Below are 21,508 nucleotides of genomic sequence, written 5' to 3'. Positions count from 1 at the left end.
TCAGTGGGTTAAGGATCCTAGTTGCCATGAGCTGTGGTGTGGGTCAGGCGGCTGCAGCTCCTATTCAACCCCTAGCCTGGGAACCTCCATATGCCACAGGTGTGGCCCTAAAAACACCAGAAAAAAAAATCACATTGTTATACAAGGTATGACCTAGCTTCAGCAAAGTGCACTAGTCTTAAGTGCATAACTGGGTAAATTTGGACATATGTGAACATACCTATAGTCACAACCAGATCAGGACAGAGACTAGTTCTAACATTCCAGAATGTTCTCTCATGCCTTTTTCTACAGATAACCACTAAGATAATGTCTGTCTCTAGTAATTAGTCTTACCTGTCACAACCTGTAAATGTTTTGTTCACTCAATGATTTTTTGTTTCTTTCTCTAGAATGTAAACTACCTGAAAAGGGGGTCTTATCTATCTAATTTTCCATTCTAAGTCCACTGTCTACCTCAGGTCTGACACATAACAGTTGCTTGATGCATATCTAAACCCTTCCTGTTCTTAGACTCAATAGCTATACCCCAGTGAATAATAAAATTTATCAAAGTCAGTATTCAATCAACGATGTGGTTTGTGTATGTGTGCATTTATGGCGTCAATTAAGAATCAGTCTTTGCTCTTTGCTTACTTCCATCTTCCACTCAAGATGAATTCTAGCAAACACGCCTGATTAGTAAAACATTTTCCCCATTAAGAAAGAAGTAATTCACTTTCTTATCTTTGTATTCCTGAACCAAATTCCTAAGATAATTGAAAATAAAGCTATGCAGGAGATCTCATCAAAATAAAATATTTTCGGAGTTCCCGTTGTGGCGCAGTGGTTAACGAATCCGACTAGGAACCATGAGGTTGCGGGTTCAGTCCCTGGCCTTGCTCAGTGGGTTAACGATCCGGCGTTGCCGTGAGCTGTGGTGTAGGTTGCAGACGCGGCTCGGATCCCGCGTTGCTGTGGCTCTGGTGTAGGCCGGTGGCTACAGCTCCGATTCGACCCCTAGCCTGGGAACCTCCATATGCCACGGGAGCGGCCCTAGAAATAGCAACAACAACAACAACAAAAGACAAAAGACAAAAAGACAAAAAATAAATAAATAAATAAAATAAAATAAAATAAAATAAAATATTTTCTTCTGATTAAGTAATATTTTAACTGAGAGTTTCCAATAAAAAGATCTTTAAAATATACAAGAATCTGGTTTTTATAGGTTGAAATAATGAAACAGATTAGCCAAAAAATGCAATATTGTCATTGGAGCTTTATGATAATGTTCTCGTGCTTTATTACAATGCAGATGTCATTGACTGTGACAAGTTTTATGCGACAGTACAGGAACTCTTTGGTCCGGAAGTGAAGAGTCAAGACGTGAAATGCTTTTACAGGAAACTCTGCAACAACCCTGATGCATCTATAGACTGGTGTGAGGTAGTCATTTTTCATTTTCATAATATGAAATCTAGATATTATTTTTCTTTGTTCAGGAAAATAATTAAAGTGTTACTTCCACAGGGGTTAAACTCACAGTATACATGTGGCACATTTAAATGCCTACATGGATGCAACTAGAGAGTCTCATACTAAGTGAAGTAAGTCACAAAGAGAAGGGCAAATACCATATGATATCACTTAGATGTGGAATCTAAAATACGGCACAGATGATCCTATATCTACAAGACAGAAACAGACTCAGGGACATGGAGAACAGACTTGTGTTTGCCAAGGGGGAGAGGGGAGGGAGTGGGACGGATGGGGAGTTTGGGTTGGTAGATGCAAACTATGGCATTTTGAATAGATAAGCAATGAGGTTCTACTGTACAGCACAGGGAACTATGTCCAATCTCTTGGGATAGACCATGATGGAAGAAAATATGAGAAAAAGAATGTATATATATGTATAGTTGAGTCGCTTTGCTGTACAGCAGAAATTGACAGGACATTGTAAATCAACTATAATAAAAAAATTAAAAACTAAGCTAGGGAGTTCCTGTCATGGCACAGTGGAAACGAATCTGACTAGGAACCATGAGGTTACGGGTTCCATCCCTGGCCTTGCTCGGTGGGTTAAGGATCCAGCGTTGCCATGAGCTGTGGTGTAGGTCACAGACTTGGCTTGGATCTGGTGTTGCTGTGGCTGTGGTGTAGGCTGGCAGTTGTAGTTCTGATTTGACACCTAGCCTGGGTACTTCCATATGCCATGAGTGTGGCCCTAAAAAGACCCCCCGCCAAAAAAATGCCCCTTTTTTTCCTCCAGGGTATTCTTTTATAATAATTTGTTTTCATGCAATCTCTGGAGGGTAGGGTTTGGAACAGTAAAATAGAGAAACCATAGTCTCTTCAATTCCAAAATTCCCCCTAAAAGCAATGAAAAATCTTGCCCAGGAAGATTTATGGAAAATAGGTAGAAATGGTTATTTGAGAGTGGCCAAATTCAGTGTCAAGATTCTCAGCTGAGATCATCTCTGATGAAGGCCAATTTGATTTCCTAATGAGTGCCAGCTCCTAGTTGAACTGTGAGTCTGAGCAAGGACACCAGCCTGGCACATGGGTTTATCCACTAGAAAGAAAAAAATCAATGACTGCTCAAAAATCATGCACCATGTTGTGTGTTGAATATATTAAACTGCCATCTGATGTTTATATCAGAACCTCCTAATAGGGTATTGGTCGTCGATCCAAGTTAAGACTTCAGATTCAGCCATCAACAAATCTTTCGCTTTACAGCCATTTCCGAGATATCGTGCATGTTTATATGTGTCGTTTGGGATTTCAGATCTTTGGATACTTCTCCTCTGAAGAAGGTTTTCTTACTTCCCAAATGGATGAAGAAAACTTGGTTTTCCTCGTTTCAAGAAAACAGCGAGTTGTCATTTCAGGTGATAATTTAAATTTCTCTAACGAATTAATGTGGGCTTTACTATGCTCTCAAAAATAAATGGTGGGAATATCACATTTGCATAGAACTATTTTTCATCTTATTTTCTTGATCAATACTTTGTAACAAGAGGGGAGTGACAGTATCAAATGCAATATTAGAAGACACTTGCAATTGAGTCTGAAGTATTATTGTTGCTGTGAAGGACATTATTGTTGCATGTGTTGGAAATGAGAGGGGGGAAAATTTACCTTTTCCTGAAGAGCTTCCCATCTCGAGTTAAAGCTCTCTGCAATGTCAGCTCATCAATGCATGCTCTGGTACCAAAGTGATCACATTTAAACATATGTGTATTCTTAAAAATGAATTTTCAAGTTTTCACTACCTAGGACGCTTTCCCCAGGTCTCACCCTCGATTAGCTCATGGAGGTTGATTGCTGCACATTTAAGTGTCTTCTCTCCTCTTAAGAAGTCCCCAGTTCACATATGTCAGTTGTTTTCAAGCGGGAGCCCAGGCCCAGGAACTCATTTCCCGCTCCACTCCTGACACTCTGGGCTCTCTTTCCTTTCTTCCTTCCAGAGAGGGCGAGGTCACGGATGAGGAAAAGCAGGAGCTCCCGCTGTGGCTCAGTGGGTGAAGAACCTGACTAGGATCCATGAGGATGCAGATTCAATCCCTGGCCTCAATCAGTGGGTCGAGGATCTGGCATTGCCACAAGCAGCAGCATTGGTCACAGAAGAGGCTTGGATCCCACGTTGCCATGGCTGTGGTGTAGGCCGGCAGCTGCAGCTCCAATTCAATCCCTAGCTGGGAACTTCCATATGCCACAGGAGGGGCCCTTAAAAAAAAAAAAAAAAGATGAGGAAGGGCAAACCTCAGGATTTGCCCCTGTTCGCCAGCATTGCATCTCAAATTCTGAGATGAAGAGCATAGTCTATGTCAAACCTGCTGTTCCTTAAAAAAGCCCCTGGTCTTACTCTGTGAACCAAGCCACCCTTGTCTTCAGCCCTTCTGCAGCCCAACCACAAGCCTCAATAGTGCCCAACTCCAGCCATGGGAACTACCGTCAGTGAATCCTGTCCCTGCCACCCTCATGGCTGAGCAAGAAGAGGCCAATGAGCAAGGGAGACACACTGCTGGCATCTTGAGTTAGAACTTTGAAAGCATCTTTCTATTTCTGTGTGTGTGCTCGTGTGGTTTTAGGGTCACACCTACAGCATCTGGAAGTTCCCAGGCTATGGGTGGATTGGAGCTGCAGCTGCTGGCCTTTACCACAGCCACAGCAAAAACAGATCCAAGCTGCATCTGCAACTTACACCAAAGCTCCCGGCAATGCCAGATCCTTAACCCACTGATTGAGGCCAGGGATCGAACCCTCATCCTCATGGTTCTTAAACCACTGAGCCATGACAGGAACTCCTGGAAGCATCTTTCTAGACAGCAGTTGGGATCTGCTGCTCATTTATCCACTCGGCAGATACTTGTTACCGTCACCTGTGTGGCCAGCTAACTTTCTAGGTGCTGGGGGTGAAGTGGTGAACGATTATAAATCTCTGACCTCATGGAATATATATTCTCATGGGGAGAGAGGCAATAAAAAAAAAAATCAAACACGTATATTACCGACTATGCCAGAGGGTATTAAATGCTATAGAAAAATAATAAAGCAAGCAGGTTGCGGAGATAAATAAAGCAGGAGAGTAGGAAGAAGTGGGCTTGGGGATGGGAGCGCGGTGCTTGGGAAAACCTGGAGCCGCCGTGAGAAACCCCGCACTGCGCCTGCGCACAGCAGCGGCGCGCTGCTGGGGGAGTAGCAGAAAGTGAGTTAGGGTGGGGACACATGTCTCGGGCTTGTGGCCACACTAAAGACTTGGGAAGGAGATGGAAAGCTCTGAGAGGGCCACGGAAGCAGAGACATATACACGGGAAGTTCCCTTCTGGCTTCCGTGATGTCAGTGGTCCACGGTGGGGAAGGAGCGGAAGCAGAGAGGATGGGGTGGCTGGGCCTGGGGTCGTATTCTCAGCCTTTTTTTTTCCATTGCGGACCCCCAAGGAAGCTTTTGAACATTTTTTCTTTTCTTTTATTAAATTATTATAGTTCTGTTAAGAATTTACATTGTTCAGTTCTGCTGGGCAGCAAAGTGACCCAGTCATACATCTAGACACACTCTCTCTCATGTTATCTTCCAGCATGTTCCATCACAAGTGATTGGACATAGTTGCCTGTGCTCTACAGCAGGACCTCCTTGTCTATCCAATCTAAATGTAACTGTTTGCATCTATTAGCCCCAAACTCTCAGTCCATCTGGACAGTTTTTCTTTTTCTTTTTTTTTTTCTTTTTGTCTTTTTAGGGCCCCACCTGCAGCATATGGAGGTTTCCAGGCTAGGGGTCTAATTGGAGCTGTGCCACCGGCCCACACCACAGCCACAGCAACATGGGATCCAAGCCATGTCTGCAACCTACACCACAGCTCACTGTAAGGCCGGATCCTTAACCCACTGAGCAAGGCCGGGGATCAAACCCGAAACCTCATGGTTCCTAGTCAGATTTGTTAACCACTGAGCCACGACAAGAACTCCTGGACAGTTTTTCTAACTGCAGGTTCCTCTCATCCCGATTCCCTTCCCACCTCCTTCCTCCCGCCACACAGACAGTTTAGTGCCACCCATATACCGTGTACTTCTATGTACTGTGTGGATATCTGAGCCTTTGACACAGACAGCAAGACCCGTTCACATGTTCTCTTTCTCTCCCCCCCCCCCCCCCCCCCCCTGCCAATAACAAATTTGTACCTCCTTGGGGGCAATATTTTCTCTGTTGATAATGCACGGATCTGGGTGAAAATACTAGAGTATGAGATTTGCTCACCCACCTTTCTTCTCTAAGAGCTAAATTATAAAAATGATTTAAATTACCCTGGGAAAGAAGCCCAGTATATATGGTTTATCATTTGGCACATAGGCCAAGACACATGAAAGCATTTTCTGCAACATGCATAATACAGTGAAAAATTTTAGCCTTAATAACAGTGGTAAGGTAATTTCATTCTTTTGTAATGGAAAGTCTGACATGGTATGAATTAGGTTTTTATTCTGTGTAAATCATAATAGTGGCAGTTCAAAGAAAGAATTCCTGAGACATGAAGGTCTTAAAATAGAAATGATTCTAAAAGACGTTTTGAAAACCCATTCTCTGAAATGTGCACGTGGGGGTGAGGGTGGGGTATGTATCTTACATTTTCCCTGGAAATTCATGCACCATGTTTGGTTGGAAAGTACTATGAATTCTGATTAGTATTTCTAAGGATGATTAAAAAGCAATAGTTTCTCATTTTGATGGTTTTCTTTTACTTTAATTTTTAAGCAACTTGTGCCTTCTAGCAACAAGTTGGTTGGGTGTTTTCTTTGTTTGTTTTTTAACAAAACTAGCAGGTGACTTTTAGGATCTTTCCTTCTGGGTGTTGACATGAATGCCGTGCCCTTGACAGGGAGCAGAAGACGGGATGTGGTTAAGTGCGTTGTCAAGGTTCCGCAGCTGGATTTACTGATAACAGCGTCTCAGAAGGGACTGATAACAGTCTTCAATAGCCAGGTAATTGCCTCCCTCCGTCCTTCCTTCTTTCGATTTGAGTGAGCATTATGCCTGCGTATCAGATACATCAGAAACTATAGTGATATTTCAGAGGTATCCCCCCCCCAAAAAAAAAACCCAATATTATTAAACAAGGAGCTGGAGCCTTTTGAGCTTTTGATAACTCCATATGGCACTGGCCCTCAGGATGCCCTGTGGAGCCCTATGGCAGTAGCACAGCTAAAGGATGATCCTGGGCACTTTCTCAGATAAAATCATAAAACGCACAAGCCAAGTGGTTTCGCCATAATCCTACCCAGTCATGGCAGGAGGGCTCAACAGGAACCTTGTACTTGAAAATTTTTTTTAAAAAAGGCTCACATTCTAGCCCCTCTATTTTACTGTCCTAGATGATGAAGTAGGGAACTTGATGAGCCAACTTGTATCTGTCAAATGAGGACAGTAGGATCCGTCCCCTGTCCCTCAGGGGACAGCAGTGAAGGTCAAGTGAGATAATGAATGTGGAAACACTTTTTGGGTTTTTTTGTTTGTTTGTTTTTGTCTTTTTGCCATTTCTTGGGCCACTCCCTTGGCATATGGAGGTTCCCAGGCCAGGGGTCCAATTGGAGCTGTAGCTGCCAGCCTACGCCAGAGCCACAGCAATGTGGAATCCGAGCCACATCTGCGTGACCTACACCACAGCTCATGGCAACGGCCAGATCGTTAACCCACTGAGCAAGGCCAGGGATCGAACCCACCACCTCATGGTCCCTAGTCGGATTCGTTAACCACTGCGCCACGATGGGAACTCCGTGGAGACACTTTCTGGCATTGCTGTTATCAACACCATTTCTTTCTAGTTTTCTGTCTCGGATTTCTGTTTCCAAAATATGAGAGCTTTTAATGGGATGTATAATGATATTGTCTACATTATACTTCACCATGAAAATAAATGTTTGGTGTAAAGTATCGAGAAATAGTTCCAATTATTAGTTTCTTTTCCAATAGAGACAAGCTTTACGCAAATACAATAGCTTTAAAGTAATCATCACACGATTACAAGTTCAACAGTAATTTCCAGGCTTTCAGGAATTTCCATCCCAGGCAGCTAGACTGTGTCAGAGGCGGGGGCAGCCTACGCCTAGAGGGGCAGGGGCGGATGCTGAGCAGGGGCCGAGCATCAGCAGAGTCCCCACCTCGCTGTTCGGGCTGCCTTTTTATTTCCAGGCCCCGGGTCTTCGTCCAGCCCAGGGAACATCCCTCCCTGGACAGTTGTGCCCTTTACTTATCTGAGTTCATAGACATAGAGCACTTAACATCATTGTAAACACTGGGTGAAGGTTGGCAATTACAGTTATGAACAAATAATGTGAAAATAAAAAGGACTCACCTCATTTAAGAATGAAAAGCTTCCTCCATCTCCCTTTGTCTTGGTGCATTATTTCCTTTTTCATTTTTTACCTTTATTTCCTCCAAAATAGAATGAATATGATATCTAAAGAAAAGCTGTGAGAAGGAAAACCATGGTCTCCATAATGAAGTCATTCAGTATTACATGAAATAAGTGAGATGGCATTATCCTATTTCCAGAGATGCACCACACACACACACGCGCACACGTGCTCACAGGGGCACAGGTGTGCAGTCACAAACGTGCAGATCTTCACATCTGTTTCATATAAGATGAAGCAGTTGGAGAAAAAAGATGGCTAAAAAATTAATTCCCTTAAGATGATGTACACCAGGAATAAATAGTATTTTGAATGCTGCATACATTAAAAATGGGATGGTACATTCTTTGAGGAAAGTAATTTGAGTAGGTTACATCACAGGAATAATTTGTTAAAGACAGCCGTTAATAATGCAGAATATCTTTTTTTTTTTTTTTTTGTCTTTTTGTCTTTTGTTGTTGTTGTTGTTGTTGTTGTTGTTATTGCTATCTCTTGGGCCGCTCCCTCGGCATATGGAGGTTCCCAGGCTAGGGGTTGAATCGGAGCTGTAGCCACCGGCCTACGCCAGAGCCACAGCAACGCGGGATCCGAGCCGTGTCTGCAACCTACACCACAGCTCACGGCAACGCCAGATCATTAACCCACTGAGCAAGGGCAGGGACCGAACCCGCAACCTCATGGTTCCTAGTCGGATTCGTTAACCACTGCGCCACGACAGGAACTCCAAATAATGCAGAATATCTTATACCCACAGTTTAGGCCCTATTTGAAGTAGAAACGATACATCTAAGGATTTTCATGGTGCTCTCTGGAGGGCTTGGTGGAGTAAATGGCATTAATAAAAATTCCTATGAAAAAGGCTGGATTTTAAAAATTCATAAGGTATCTATAAGGATTATGAAACTTTTAGAGCAAATAAGATTATTTTAAATAAGTTACTTCCAATAAAGATGGAAATCGAGAAATAAAAGAGGAATTTCTTTTCTTTTCTTTTTTTTTTTTAGAGCTGCGTGTGTGGCATATGGAGGTTCCCAGACTAGGAGTCGAATCGGAGCTACAACTGACGGCCTGCTCAACAGGCACAGCAACGTGGGATCTGAGCCACATCGGTGACCTACATCACAGCTCATGGCAACACCGGTTCCTTAACCCATTGAGCAAGGCCAGGGATCAAACCTGCATCCTCATGGATACTAGTCAGGTTCTTACCATTGAGCCACAACAGGAACTCCAAGGAATTTCTTTAAGCACCTTATTTTTCCTACCTAGAAAGAAGTCCATGGCTGCGAAAGCATTTTGGAATTCTTCAGATGAACAAGCAATCTGTGATGACCACAGCTGACAGCTTTAGCGATGTTATTATTGATTTACTTTTCTCCTTTCACACGGTCCATCCTTCTGGGCAGCCACCTTCTGGACTTGCCCCAAGTCCATTTGCACATGCAAAGGAAATTGGGTCGTTTATATACTTCCCTACCTCAACTTTGGGCTCGGTTAACTTACAGGCGTAGGAGGCTGCTCATGTAGACACTAGCTCAACGAACTAGTATTTAGTGTGGTATTTAGGATATGCTACTCATTCAGGAGATATTTATTGAGTAGAAGAGAAAACACACTGGATAGAAAGTTTTTAAGTCTCAGTAACTTGAGAGAAAGTTTTCAAATGAAATGAATTTTTTTCCATATTGCCCTGTTTAGCATTCTTATCCTTTCCATTAGGATTATTTTCCAGTCCCAGTTTTTTGGTTTCAAATATTGCTCTGAAAAGCTAAAGAATGTGAGGCAGTTTGTAAGTAGAGGGAAAAAATAACTAATAAAGTTTATGATTAGCACTGTCACCAGGCTAAAGACAAGCCACAGAGGCATAGATTTGCCCAAAGCAAACAGCGCAGTCCTCCGCACAGCTAGATTTCTCATAGGCAGAGAAGACAAAGGGTCTCACAAGAGTAGAAATGAGAAGCGAGATTAAACCAAGCAGATATTATGTTGCTTTAGAGCCAGCACTTTCATCTTTTTTTTTAATTTAAAGTACAGCTGATTTACAATGTTGTGCCAATTTCTGCTGTACAGCAAAGTGACTCAGTTATACCCATATGCACATTCTTTTTTAAAATATTCATTTCCATAATGGCCTATGCTAGGAGATTATATATATATTACCCTGAGCTATACAGTAGGACCTCGTTGTTTATCCATTTTCAGTGTAAGAGTTTACATCTACTAAACACAAACTCCGGTACCATCCCTCCCCCTCCCCCTTGGCAACCACGTGTCTGTTCTCCATGTCTGTGAGTCTGTTTCTGTTTTGTAGATAGGCTCATTTGTGCCATATATTAGCTTCCACATACAAGTGATATCATACGGTATTTGTCTCTCTCTTTCTGGCTTACCTCACTTAATATGAGAATCTCTAGTTGTATCCATGTTGCTGCAAATGACCTTATTTCATTCTTTTTGTGGTTGAGTAGTATTCCATTGTGTATATACACCACATCTTCTTAATCCATTCATCTATTGATGGGCATTTGAGTTGTTTACATGTCTTGGCTATTGTGAATAGTGCTGCAATGAACATAGGGATGCATGTATATTCTGAATGAAAGTTTACTCTGGATATATGCCCAAGAGTGGCATTGCTGGCTCATATGGTAGTTCTATATTTAGTTTTCTGAGGAAGCTCCATACTGTTTTCCACAGTGGTTGCACCAAGTGACATTCCCACCAACAGTGTAAGAGGGTCCCCTTTTCTCCACACCTTCTCCAGCATTTGTTATTTGTAGATTTATTAATGATGGCCATTCTAACTGGTGTGAGGTGGCACCTCCTTGTAGTTTTGATTTGTGTTTCTCTAATAATTAGCCATGTTGAGCATCTTTTCATGTGCCTCCTGACTGTTGGTGTGTATGTCTCTTCATGTCTTCTGCCCATTTTTTCAGTTGGGTTGTTTGTTTTTTGTTATTGAGTTGTATGAGTTTTTTGCATATTTTGGAAATTAAGCCCTTGTCAGTCGCATCGTTTGTGAGTATTTTCTCCCATTCTGTAAAGTTGTCTTTTCATTTTTTAATGGTTTCCTTTTTAACATTTTTATCTTTAATTGTAGTGCCAACTAGTGTTCATTATTCTCTTCATTTTTTTTTTTCATAGATGAGAGTTCAGACCAGCACCAATGTTACAGTAAGTACGTGAAAAAGTTTCTAATTAAGGCAAACAGATTGATGATGGTTCCTCCATAACTAATCAGGATCTCAATGAAGAGCATGACTCGGCTCGGCTCTAAGAATGAGATGTTTTCATAGATCGTAATTTATCTTTACTGACCAGGATCTGAACTTAAACCTCAAGCCACAGGAAAGAGGACACAGATATTGCTTTTTCTGAGTTAATTTGATTGCAGAGACTCCATCAAACTGATTACTCCTTGGAAACCAGTTTAAAAGCTTTGCCTGCATTTCTAACTGCTCACTTTTTCTTTTTCTTTTTCGGGCCACACCCACAGCATATGGAGGTTCCCAGGCTAGGGATCAAATTGGAGCTGTAGCCGCTGGCCTATACCACAGACACAACAACACAGGTTCTGAGCCGTGTCTGAAACCTACACCACTGCTCATGGCAACACCAGGTCCTCAACCCACTGAGTAAGGCCAGAGATTGAACCCATGTCCCCATGGACACTAGCTGGGTTCTTAACCTGCTGAGCCATCATGGGAACTCCAAAGCGGGGCTTTTAATGTAACTAATCTACTCTGTGGTAGCGTCATTATGTGATAGAACAAAACACAATATTCCCCAACACAGAATTCCAACCCTGTGCTTTTCCATCAGGACACCTCCTGGATCACAGGATGTGACTACCTCTCGCAGCTGAAGCGAATTGTTGCTACGACTGAAAGGACCATTATTGTCTGGGATTATAAAGCTCAAGGGAGCAGCCAGGTACTGTGCCAAGAGGAGTTCTCATAGAAATCGGACTGTCTTTTCCCTGCGGTGTGATATGAGCAGCCCACTTTCTCTGCTGAACATCAGTTTCTACATATATAAAATGAGGGGGTTTAACTAAAATAATCAAGTCCAGCTTTCCTACTCCACGAGTCTTCATTGAAAAGGAACATTTTTGCATTTAGTGCATGTCTGATTTGATTTGTTTTGACTTGTTTTCAAGAGAGAAAATGATTAGTTCTTCTTTTATACCTTTCTCTGAATCTAAGTATTATCTTCTGATTATGTTTGTGTTATCAAGCCTTTCTCTCCAGTCCAGGTTCATTTGGTAAGAAAATCACTAAAATCAAATGCCTAATTCTGGGAAAAAAAAAAAAATAAAGTGTCAGATGGTAATGTTTACCCCTTCGGTAGCTGAGATGTTAACCATTTAACCAATTTACAGTATTTATTGAGCATCTGCACATGTATAGAAGTAATGAATATTTTCCCTGCATGCAAATAAAATTCACTAAGTCAGAAAGAGAAGGACAAATACATATGACATCACTTACATGTAGAGTCTACAATATGACACAGATGGTCCTCTCTGTAGAACAGAAACAAACTCCTGGACATAGAGAACAGACGTGTGATTGCCAAGGGGGAGGGGGTGGGAGTGGGTTGGATGGGAGTTTGGGGTTCATAGCTGCAAACTATCACATTTAGAATGGATAAGCAACGAGGTCCTGCTGTACAGCCCAGGAAACTCTATCCAATCACTTGTGATAGAACATGATAGAATATGAGAAAAAGAATGTATATATATGTACAACTGGGTCACTGTACAGTAGAAATTGATGTATCATTATAAATCAAGCATACTAAAAATGAAAAAATAATAATAGAAAACAAAACAAAACATTAAGCTAGAGGGGGAGGCAGACATTGCACAGTGTAGTAATAAAGTCTCCTGAGCTAAAAAAAAAAAAAAAAACCCAAAGCAAAAAACCTCAGTCTTGAAGAATCTCATAAATAAACATATATATATAACATAATGGTAGAGCAAATTATACAGCAAAAAAAAAAAAAAAAAAACAAGTGCAGCAGGAACTCAGGGAAAGGTGAGATCACTAAGTATTTGGGTTATTTTAAAAAGCCCCAATAAAAAAATTTTTTAAAAATGTCCTCAGGAAGTAGGCTGACTTCGAAGAACATAGAGGATCAAGAAATAACTTAGGAGTCCCATTGTGGTTTAGCAGGTTAAGAAGCCAACATAGTATCTGTGAGGATGTGGGTTTGATCCCTGGCTTTGCTTAGTGGGTTAAGGATCTGGCATTGCTGTGGCTGTGGTGTAGGCCAGTGGCTACAGCTCCGATTAGACCTGTAGCCTGGGAACCTCCATATGCTGAGGGAGCGGCTCAAGAAAAGGCAAAAAGACAAAATAAATAAATAAATAAATAAAGTGCACATCCCATTATCTGGATTTTATCTGTTCTATTCATCTGTCTCTCCTCTAGGATAGAAGCGCCCCAAAGTCAGAAACTCGTTCCTCAGCATACAGCCCGTGCCTAAAACAGTTCTTGCCATGTTGTAGGTGCTCAGTAAATATTTGTTGAATGACTGAATGAACCTCTACCTATGTTCAAGTCTCCCTCGTTCGATAGGAAACAAAACAAATTTTTAAGAATTTTAAGGACTTTTTTCTTCTCTCTTAGGTAGAATCTAAGTTCCAGGAGAGCAGTGGCTATACAGCTTAGTGAACCCAGTTCAGTAGGACAGAGTCCGCTTGATAGATACTTGCTGAACATTGCTGGGTAAATGCAGATGTCAGGGTATTTTTCTCCTTGTAAAATAATTAGGACTTTTATACTAGATTTTCCAATTTACCATCCATTTTGCTTTCAAGGGTCTTTTAACACCTGAACTTTTTTCATGCTTCCTGTTAATATTGCCTTGCAACCTCAAGAAAGAGATATTCACAGTAATACATCAGAAAACCTCACTGATTGAGCCAGAGATAGGTACCTCAAACAGTTTCCCCACAAAACTCCCCAAAGCACGATGTTGCGCTTACAGTGAGTGTTCCTGGACGTCTACTGAGTTAACTTTGTTTTTTGCAAGTTCCTTTAACAGAGGGACTATCTAGCAGTTCTCACTGTGGGGAATGGGAACATTGGCATCTTGGAAATGCTGGAACGCAGGTTCCATCCCCGCCTGGCACGGTGGGTAAGAGATCCACTATTGTCGCAGCTGCGGCTTAAGTCACAACTGTGGCTGCGATCTGATCCCTGCCTTGGGAACTCCATGTGCCAGGGGGCGGCCAAGAAAGGAAAAACAAAAAACAATGGGAGTATCTAAAATGAGAAACACCAGAAAGTGAAAACTTATCAAATAATAAGAGCAGTATTTAAAGTTAACATGTAGATACGTAGAGCACCATGATAACTTATGAATAGTGTTCTTCTTTTCTAGGAAAACTATTTTGTCATAAAGCCCATGGATCACTGCCTCCTCTGCGTGTGTGTGGCGTCCCTGCCTGACCAGCTCTGCCGGGATGAGATCCTCTTGGGGGATGATGGAGGTTTCGTGAACAAATTCACGGTAAACAGTGATGACTTTGGACTGAAGCAGGCAAAATCCAAACACAAATCACAAAGTCAGGTCTTAGACTCAAAGAACTTTAAAAGGTAAGGTTATCACATGCATAGTTCAATGGTTTTATTTTTTACTGTGTTTATTTAATTTATTATTAATTAATTTATTTATGTATTGGTTTTTAGGGCCACACCCACAGCATATGGAGGTTCCCAGGCTAGGGGTCGAAACAAAGCTGCAGCCTATACCACAGCCACAGCAACGCAGGATCCAAGCCACATCTGTGACCTCCACTGCAGCTCATGGCAACACTGGATCTTTAACCCACTGAGTGAGGCCAGGGATCGAACCTGCACCTTCATGGATACTAGTCAGGTTCATTACCTCTGAGCCACAACAGGAACTCCTCCAATTGTGTTTTTTGTTTGTTTGGTTTTTTTTGTTTGTTTTTTTTGTTTAATCTTTTGTCCTTTTAGGGCAGCATATGGAGGTTCCCAGGCTAGGAGTCTAATCGGAGCTATTGCTGCCAGCCTACACCAGAGCCACAGCAATGTGGGATCTGAGCCACATCTGCGACGTACACCACAGCTCACGGCAACCCCATATCCTTAACACACTGAGCGAGGCCAGGGATTGAACCCACAACGTCTTGGTTCCTAGTCGGATTCGTTTCCACTGTGCCACGACAGGAACTCCCCTCCAATTGTTTTAATATAGACATTGTTCAAGTATTTATGTAGTTAAAATAATGTGCCAGACCCCATGGTAGGAATTATAAATACAAAGATGAAAAAGAAATATGCCTTACCTCTAGGAACTTCCAGCATAACAGAGGATAGACAGGAAAGTTAACAACTGAAATTCCTATTTTAAGTGCTTTTGACAATTAAAATCTATAGGTACTTGAATGAATTAAAACATTCAATGAAAAATTAAATCATGGCGTTCCCGTCGTGGCTCAGTGGTTAACGAATCTGACTAGGAACCAAGAGGTTGCAGGTTTGATCCCTGGCCTTGCTCAGTGGGTTAAGGATCCAGGGTTGCCATGAGCTGTAGAGTAGGTCGCAGACACGGCTCGGATCTGGCGTCACTGTGGCTGTGGTGCAGGCCGGTGGCTACAGCTCCGATTGGACCCCTAGCCTGGGAACCTCCATATGCTGTGGAAGCGGCCCTAGAAAAAGGCAAAAGATTAAAAAAAAATTAAATCCTGACAAAATGTAAAAGACACATGTGATTGTTTACTAGTACTTGAATATGGAAGAAGACACTAAATATAAAAGCAGCGGATACAGAATTCAAAGAAAAAGTTTGATAGATTTGACTGTGCAAAACATCAAAAGATAACACTAACAGTAAATAACAAGCTGGGATAAATATTTATAACAAATACGACAGAGGGTTAATACTCCTTAATAGGTATTAGAATTCAATTTAAAAACAATTCCTCAGGAGTTCCCGTTGTGGCTTGTGGTTAACGAACCCGATTGGCATCCATGAGGATGTGGGTCCAATCCCTGGCCTTGCTCAGTGGATTAAGGATCTGGTGTTGCCGTGAGCTGTGGTGTGGGTTGCAGATGTGGCTCAGATCCCACATTGCTGTGGCTCTGGCGTAGGCCGGCAGCTGCAGCTCCGATTAGACTCCTAGCCTGGGAACCTCCATATGCCATGGGTACGGCCCTAGAAAAGACAAAAAAAAAAGACATATGAAAAACAATTCTTCAAGATAAAAATTGGCAAAGGCCATGAACAGGTAATTGACATATATGCACACACAGTACAAGCAGTCAATAAACATTTCAGAATGATCATCAGGTAAAAATGCTAATAACAGGAATCTCCAGCTGATGAGGTGATGATGGGTGATTTCTATTGTCTGCTTTATAACTGTAGTGTTTTAGAAGTTTTTAGAGTAAGGCATATAGTACTTTTATTAGCAGGAAAACACATTTTATACTAAATATAAGCCCTTCATTAATCAAAGAAGTACAAGGTAAAATCAGATACAATTTCTCACTTATAAAATGAGAAAAGATTAAAAATGGGTACAATGCTGAGAAGTGAACATTCTCACATACTGCTGGTGGTGAAAGTATGGGTTGAATTCCTTTCTGGAAAACACTTTGGGCAGATGTGTCACGTGTCTTAGTAAATATTTACACACTGAGACCTGTGATCCCCATGTGTTTAAAAAGTATGATTATTTCTAATACTAAAATAGCTACTCTCCAACAACAGGGGAATGATTATTTTAAATAAGTAATCATTTAAATAAACAATTCAGATATTATGTAATATGTAATATAATATGAATTCTATAAATATATTTATAGATTTTATAAATGTCCATACATATGTAGTACGTGTATATATATAAAAAATACATTTTTGTCAGAGTCCTAAAAATATTTAAGATATCAAGGGCAGTCCATAAGTCATAGTGTAACCATATGAGAGAATATGTCATGCATCTCCATTAAATTATGTTTTGAAAAATATTTAATAATATGGAAAATGTTCATAATATATTAAGTGAAATATTTTATGCACATTTGAATCCAGTTTTATTAAAAAGTACATAGACCTCTGTATATGTGTGCATGTGTGTCTGTGTATTTCTACTTAGAAAAATATTGAACATGAATATCCTAAAATGTTAACAATGATTCTCTTCAGAACTTCAACGAGATCATTTTTATTTTCTTGATGTTTTTCTACTTTCTAAAATTTGTACAAAGTGTTCCTTTCAGATTAAAAAGAACTTTTAAAAGTACAGGATTATATGTTGTTATTATTATGACAAATATCTGATCCCGGAGTTAGAATATGTGATCAAAAGCTCATTACTCTATTGCTGCAGAGGAATTAATTCTAGGCCTTTGCTCGAACCCTAAGAAGGATACAGTGCTTAACGCTCTGGTTCCATTTTCTGTCCTTGGTATGTGAGCCGTATGACTTAGTTCCACCGCAGCATCAGGCTCTCCTGGGGATCTTTCCCAACATGTGATGTGCTGCTCCTTCTACTATCAAGCATTTTATTCTGATCATGATAGGCTCAGAATAGATGCTGAGACCTGAATCTTCTCTTTACTGTGATGTGTGTCACTGGTCAGAAAATTCCAAGGCCTGTTTTCCATCTCTGCTTCCGTTAGATATGCTAAAATGAGCTTGGGGGATCCGAGGAATTTGAGGAATATGAGTACAGTTAAATGAATGCTGATTGTATTGGTTCTTGCGTAGATGATTCAGTTATGCAGCTGATCATTATTCAGACTGACCCTGTGTGTGTGTATATATATTATATAATATATATATATATATAGGCTGAGTGTTGAGGCATTTTCTTACACCAGGAGATCCTGAGACCCAAAAGAATGAAAACTATTAAGGTTAAAGGGGTAGTTAAATTCTGGAGCCTTCATTAATGTTCCCCTGCATTTGATTTCCATGTAATTCATTCACTGAATGAGTAGGGGTGGAAGGGTGGCTCGCAAACACTGGAATACAAAACATTGTAGAAATTAAAGAAAGAAGTAGCCAGGATCTCGCAGTTCCTGTCGTGGTTCAGTGGTTAACGAATCTGACTAGGAGTCCTGAGGTTGAGGGTTCAATCCCTGGCCTTGCTCAGAGGGTTAAGGATCTGGTGTGGCTGGGAGCTGTGGTGTAGGTCACAGATGCAGCTCAGATCTGGCATTGCTGTGGCTGTGGTGTAGGCTGGCAGCTACAGCTCTGATTAGACCCCTAGCCTGGGAACCTCCATATGCCGCAGGTGCGGCCCTAGAAAAGGCAAAAAAAAAAAAAAAAAGTAGCCAACTTAACAGCATTTGAAATTTTTTGCACAATCTGGCATGGAAAAAGAAATCTCCCTCCGACTCTGTTTACTCCAACATTGCCAAACTTTCCTGCCTTGAGTTATAAGTGTGTCTATTCCTCAACTATAGTCTAAGGAACTTGGGCATAAGACTTTTTATCTTAATCATCTTTATATCCTTGGTACCTGGGATAAATAGGTGCTCAATAAATGTTAGCTGATGAGAAAACAAAAACATTGTAAAATACAAGTCAGTAAACTACCACGAAGATGGCTTCTTCAAGGCTGAGACAAGAAAAGTTTTATGGAAGAAGTTTTGGCCTCTAATGCTAAGCCTCAGGCACAGATGCCCTGTGTACTGGTGAGCAAGGCTTTGATGACGAAATAGGACGGCTGTCCCAGCCTCAGCTTCACCAGGGATCCAGGATTATAAACTCCCTAGTTCTTCAGTTTTGAATGTGTCCATGGGAAACATGAAAATGAATCGACTCTCATAAGTTAAAAAAATAGAAAACACAGTCCTGCATTTGGATGACACAAATATGCTTCAGTAGGGTAAAGACGCTTGTGCGAATATTGGATTGGAATTCTTCTAGATTATTCCTTTAATCCCAAATCTATCGCTCAAAATCTGATAATAACCTTTTATTTTTCCATTTAAAATGTGCTAGATGGTGAACATAGTGTTACTCAGTTGACAGTGGTATAATGCACACAACAGCGTTACACATGCAGGCTGTACCACAGCTCGAGTGTGCGTAAGGTGAAAATGAAGTACCAGATAAAAACACGACATAATGTATTTGTGTGTCTAACATAACTCCCCTTTTTTTTTCTTTTTAATTCCTAGTGTTAAAAGAAAGCTACATAATGACTGGGTTATGAAAATTAGATATATTTCAGCTCTAAATTGCTTCGGATCCTGCTCCTTAGATAGTGTTCATTCATTAGTTTTGGAATCCTTGAAGAGACTTGAGGATAATTTGTAAGTACGACAGTTTGTATATATACATAAACATTCTGCGACTTTCAGATGTTTTCCAGTGGGTAAACCTGTGACAGCCTTGGAGCATTTATACTGTTTTTTAGAAATATCAGATGTTAAGTCCTCCATCTTTTTCCAAATTAATTATATTTTTTCCAAAGATTAATTAGATTTTCAGGAGGCAATTGAAGTCACCATGCAAATCTGAACATATGTCCTCCCAACAGTAATTTTGCTCATTTGTTGTTTATTGCTATAATCTACCAAAATAAATAGGTATAGGTATGTCAATAGGTAAAACCTTGTACTTTAAAAATTACTCTTAGGAGTTCCCGTCGTGGCACAGTGGTTAACGAATCCGACTAGGAACCATGAGGTTGCGGGTTCGATCCCTGGCCTTGCTCAGTGGGTTAACGATCCAGCGTTGCCGTGAGCTGTGCCGTGAGGTTGCAGACGCGGCTCGGATCTTGCGTTGCTGTGGCTCTGGCGTAGGCCGGTGGCTACGGCTCCGATTCGACCCCTAGCCTGGGAACCTCCACATGCCGCGGGAGCGGCCCAAAGAAATAGCAAAAAGACAAAAAAAAAAAAAAAAAAAAAAAAATTACTCTTAGGAGTTCCCGTCGTGGCTCAGTGGTTAATGAATCCGACTAGGAACCATGAGGTTTCGGGTTCGATCCCTGGACTCACTCAGTGGGTTAAGGATCTGGCATTGCCGTGAGCTGCAGTGTAGCTTGCAGACATGGCTCTGATCCCACGTTGCTGTGGCTGTGGTGTAGGCCAGCGGCTACGGCTCCGATTAGACCCCCAGCCTGGGAACCTCCATATGCCATGGGTGCAGCCTTAGAAAAAGACAAAAAGACAAAAAAAAAAAAAATTACTCTTAGAAGTCAACTGACTAGCCAATAGCCAATGAGTATCTGTAGCACAACCATCATGTTCCATATGTAATAAGTACACAGAAAGGCTTTCTTATAGACAGGAGTGTTTGAATAGTGTGTAGTCTTGTTTTCTGTCTGGTTAAATATTAGTAGTTATATTTCTATATAGTAGGGATATATTGATATATCGTAGCTAGAACACAACTTCTGTATTTTAGTTTTTGTTTTTAAGAATGCATTGAGATATATGTTAACAACATGGATAAACCTCCACACTATAATGCTAGATGACAGAGGTCAGGCACAAAAACTTCATATTGCACCATCCTATCTATAGGAAATGTCTGGAAGAGACAAATTTATGGAAGTAGGAAGTAGATTAGTAGATGCCGGGGGCGGGGGGGAGCAGGGGTCCCAGGTGGGTGTGAGAGAGCTTTCTGGGGTTAGGAATGGCTAAAGAAGAAAAAAATCACACAGTCACATCAATGGATGCAGAAAAAAGCATTTAAGAAAATCCAACACCCATTCCTGATTAAAACTCTCAATCTAGACACAGACATTATACCAATCACAGAAAAGCAACTCAAAATACCTCCCGGACCCAAATACAAAATACAAAATATGAAACTCCTAGAAGAAAAATTAGGTAACACTGGGTTTGGCAGTGACTTATAAAATACAACATAAAAAGCACAATCCATGAGAGAAATCATTGATAAACTAAACTTCATTTAGATTAAAACCTCTGCTCTGAAAAAGACACTGTCAAAAGAACAAGAAGATGAGCCATAGGCTAGGAGAAAATATTTGTGGAAGACAGATCTGCTAAAGAACTGTTATCCAAAATATACAAAGAAGTCGAAGTCTTAAAACTCACAGTAAGAAAACAATCAACCTGATTAAAAAATGGGCAAAAGACCTGAGTAGACACATCACCAAAGAAGTTCTACAGATGTCAATAAGTATATGAAAAGTTGTCTCACATCCTACATCACTAGAGAAACACAAACTAAAACCACAGTGAGCTGTCACCACACACCTATTAGAATACCCCAAATCCAAAACCCTGACACTGTCAAATGCTGGCAAGAACATGGAGCAATAAGAACCCCATTCACTGCTGGTGGGAGTGCAAAAAGTGGTACAGCTACTTTGGAAGACAGTTTGGCAGTTTGTCTCAAAACTGGAAATACTCTTGCCATATGATCCAACCATTGTACTCCTTGCTATTTATCCAAGTAAGTTGAAAATTTTTGTCAACACAAAAACATGCACATGGGGTGGAGGATCTGGTGTCGCTGCTAACTGTGGTGTAGATCGCAGATGCGGCTCAGATCCAGTGTTGCTGTGGCTATGGTGTAGGCCAGCAGTCACAGCTCCGGTTCAACCCCTAGCCATGGGAACTCCCATAGCAGAAAAAAAAAG

General features: G+C 41.1%; 1 protein-coding gene across 5 annotated transcripts in view; it reads left to right on the top strand.

Moving 5' to 3' along the window:
• Positions 1-21,508, top strand: part of WDR64 (WD repeat domain 64) — a 94,199-nt gene that overhangs the window by 11,439 nt on the left and 61,252 nt on the right. For all 5 annotated transcript variants that reach the window (XM_084979164.1, XM_021064368.2, XM_021064369.2 and 2 more), the window contains exons 2-8: positions 1,298-1,428; positions 2,774-2,876; positions 6,366-6,469; positions 11,044-11,073; positions 11,722-11,832; positions 14,290-14,504; positions 19,071-19,205. Coding sequence is in view for 4 of the 5 variants with exons in the window: in XM_021064369.2 (XP_020920028.2) it covers positions 1,298-1,428; positions 2,774-2,876; positions 6,366-6,469; positions 11,044-11,073; positions 11,722-11,832; positions 14,290-14,504; positions 19,071-19,205 (829 nt within the window). In the remaining variant the exon portion in view is untranslated. The remainder of the gene's footprint in view (positions 1-1,297; positions 1,429-2,773; positions 2,877-6,365; positions 6,470-11,043; positions 11,074-11,721; positions 11,833-14,289; positions 14,505-19,070; positions 19,206-21,508) is intronic.

This window comes from Sus scrofa, chromosome 10 (genome assembly GCF_054392235.1).
Source record: "Sus scrofa isolate SSC_HxYL_T2T_F1_AM1 chromosome 10, Sscrofa_HxYL_maternal_Yorkshire_Landrace_v2.0, whole genome shotgun sequence".
NCBI classification, from domain to species: Eukaryota; Metazoa; Chordata; class Mammalia; order Artiodactyla; family Suidae; genus Sus; species Sus scrofa.
The sequence above is the reverse complement of the archived record's forward strand: the minus strand, read 5'-3'. Positions and strand labels throughout refer to the sequence as shown.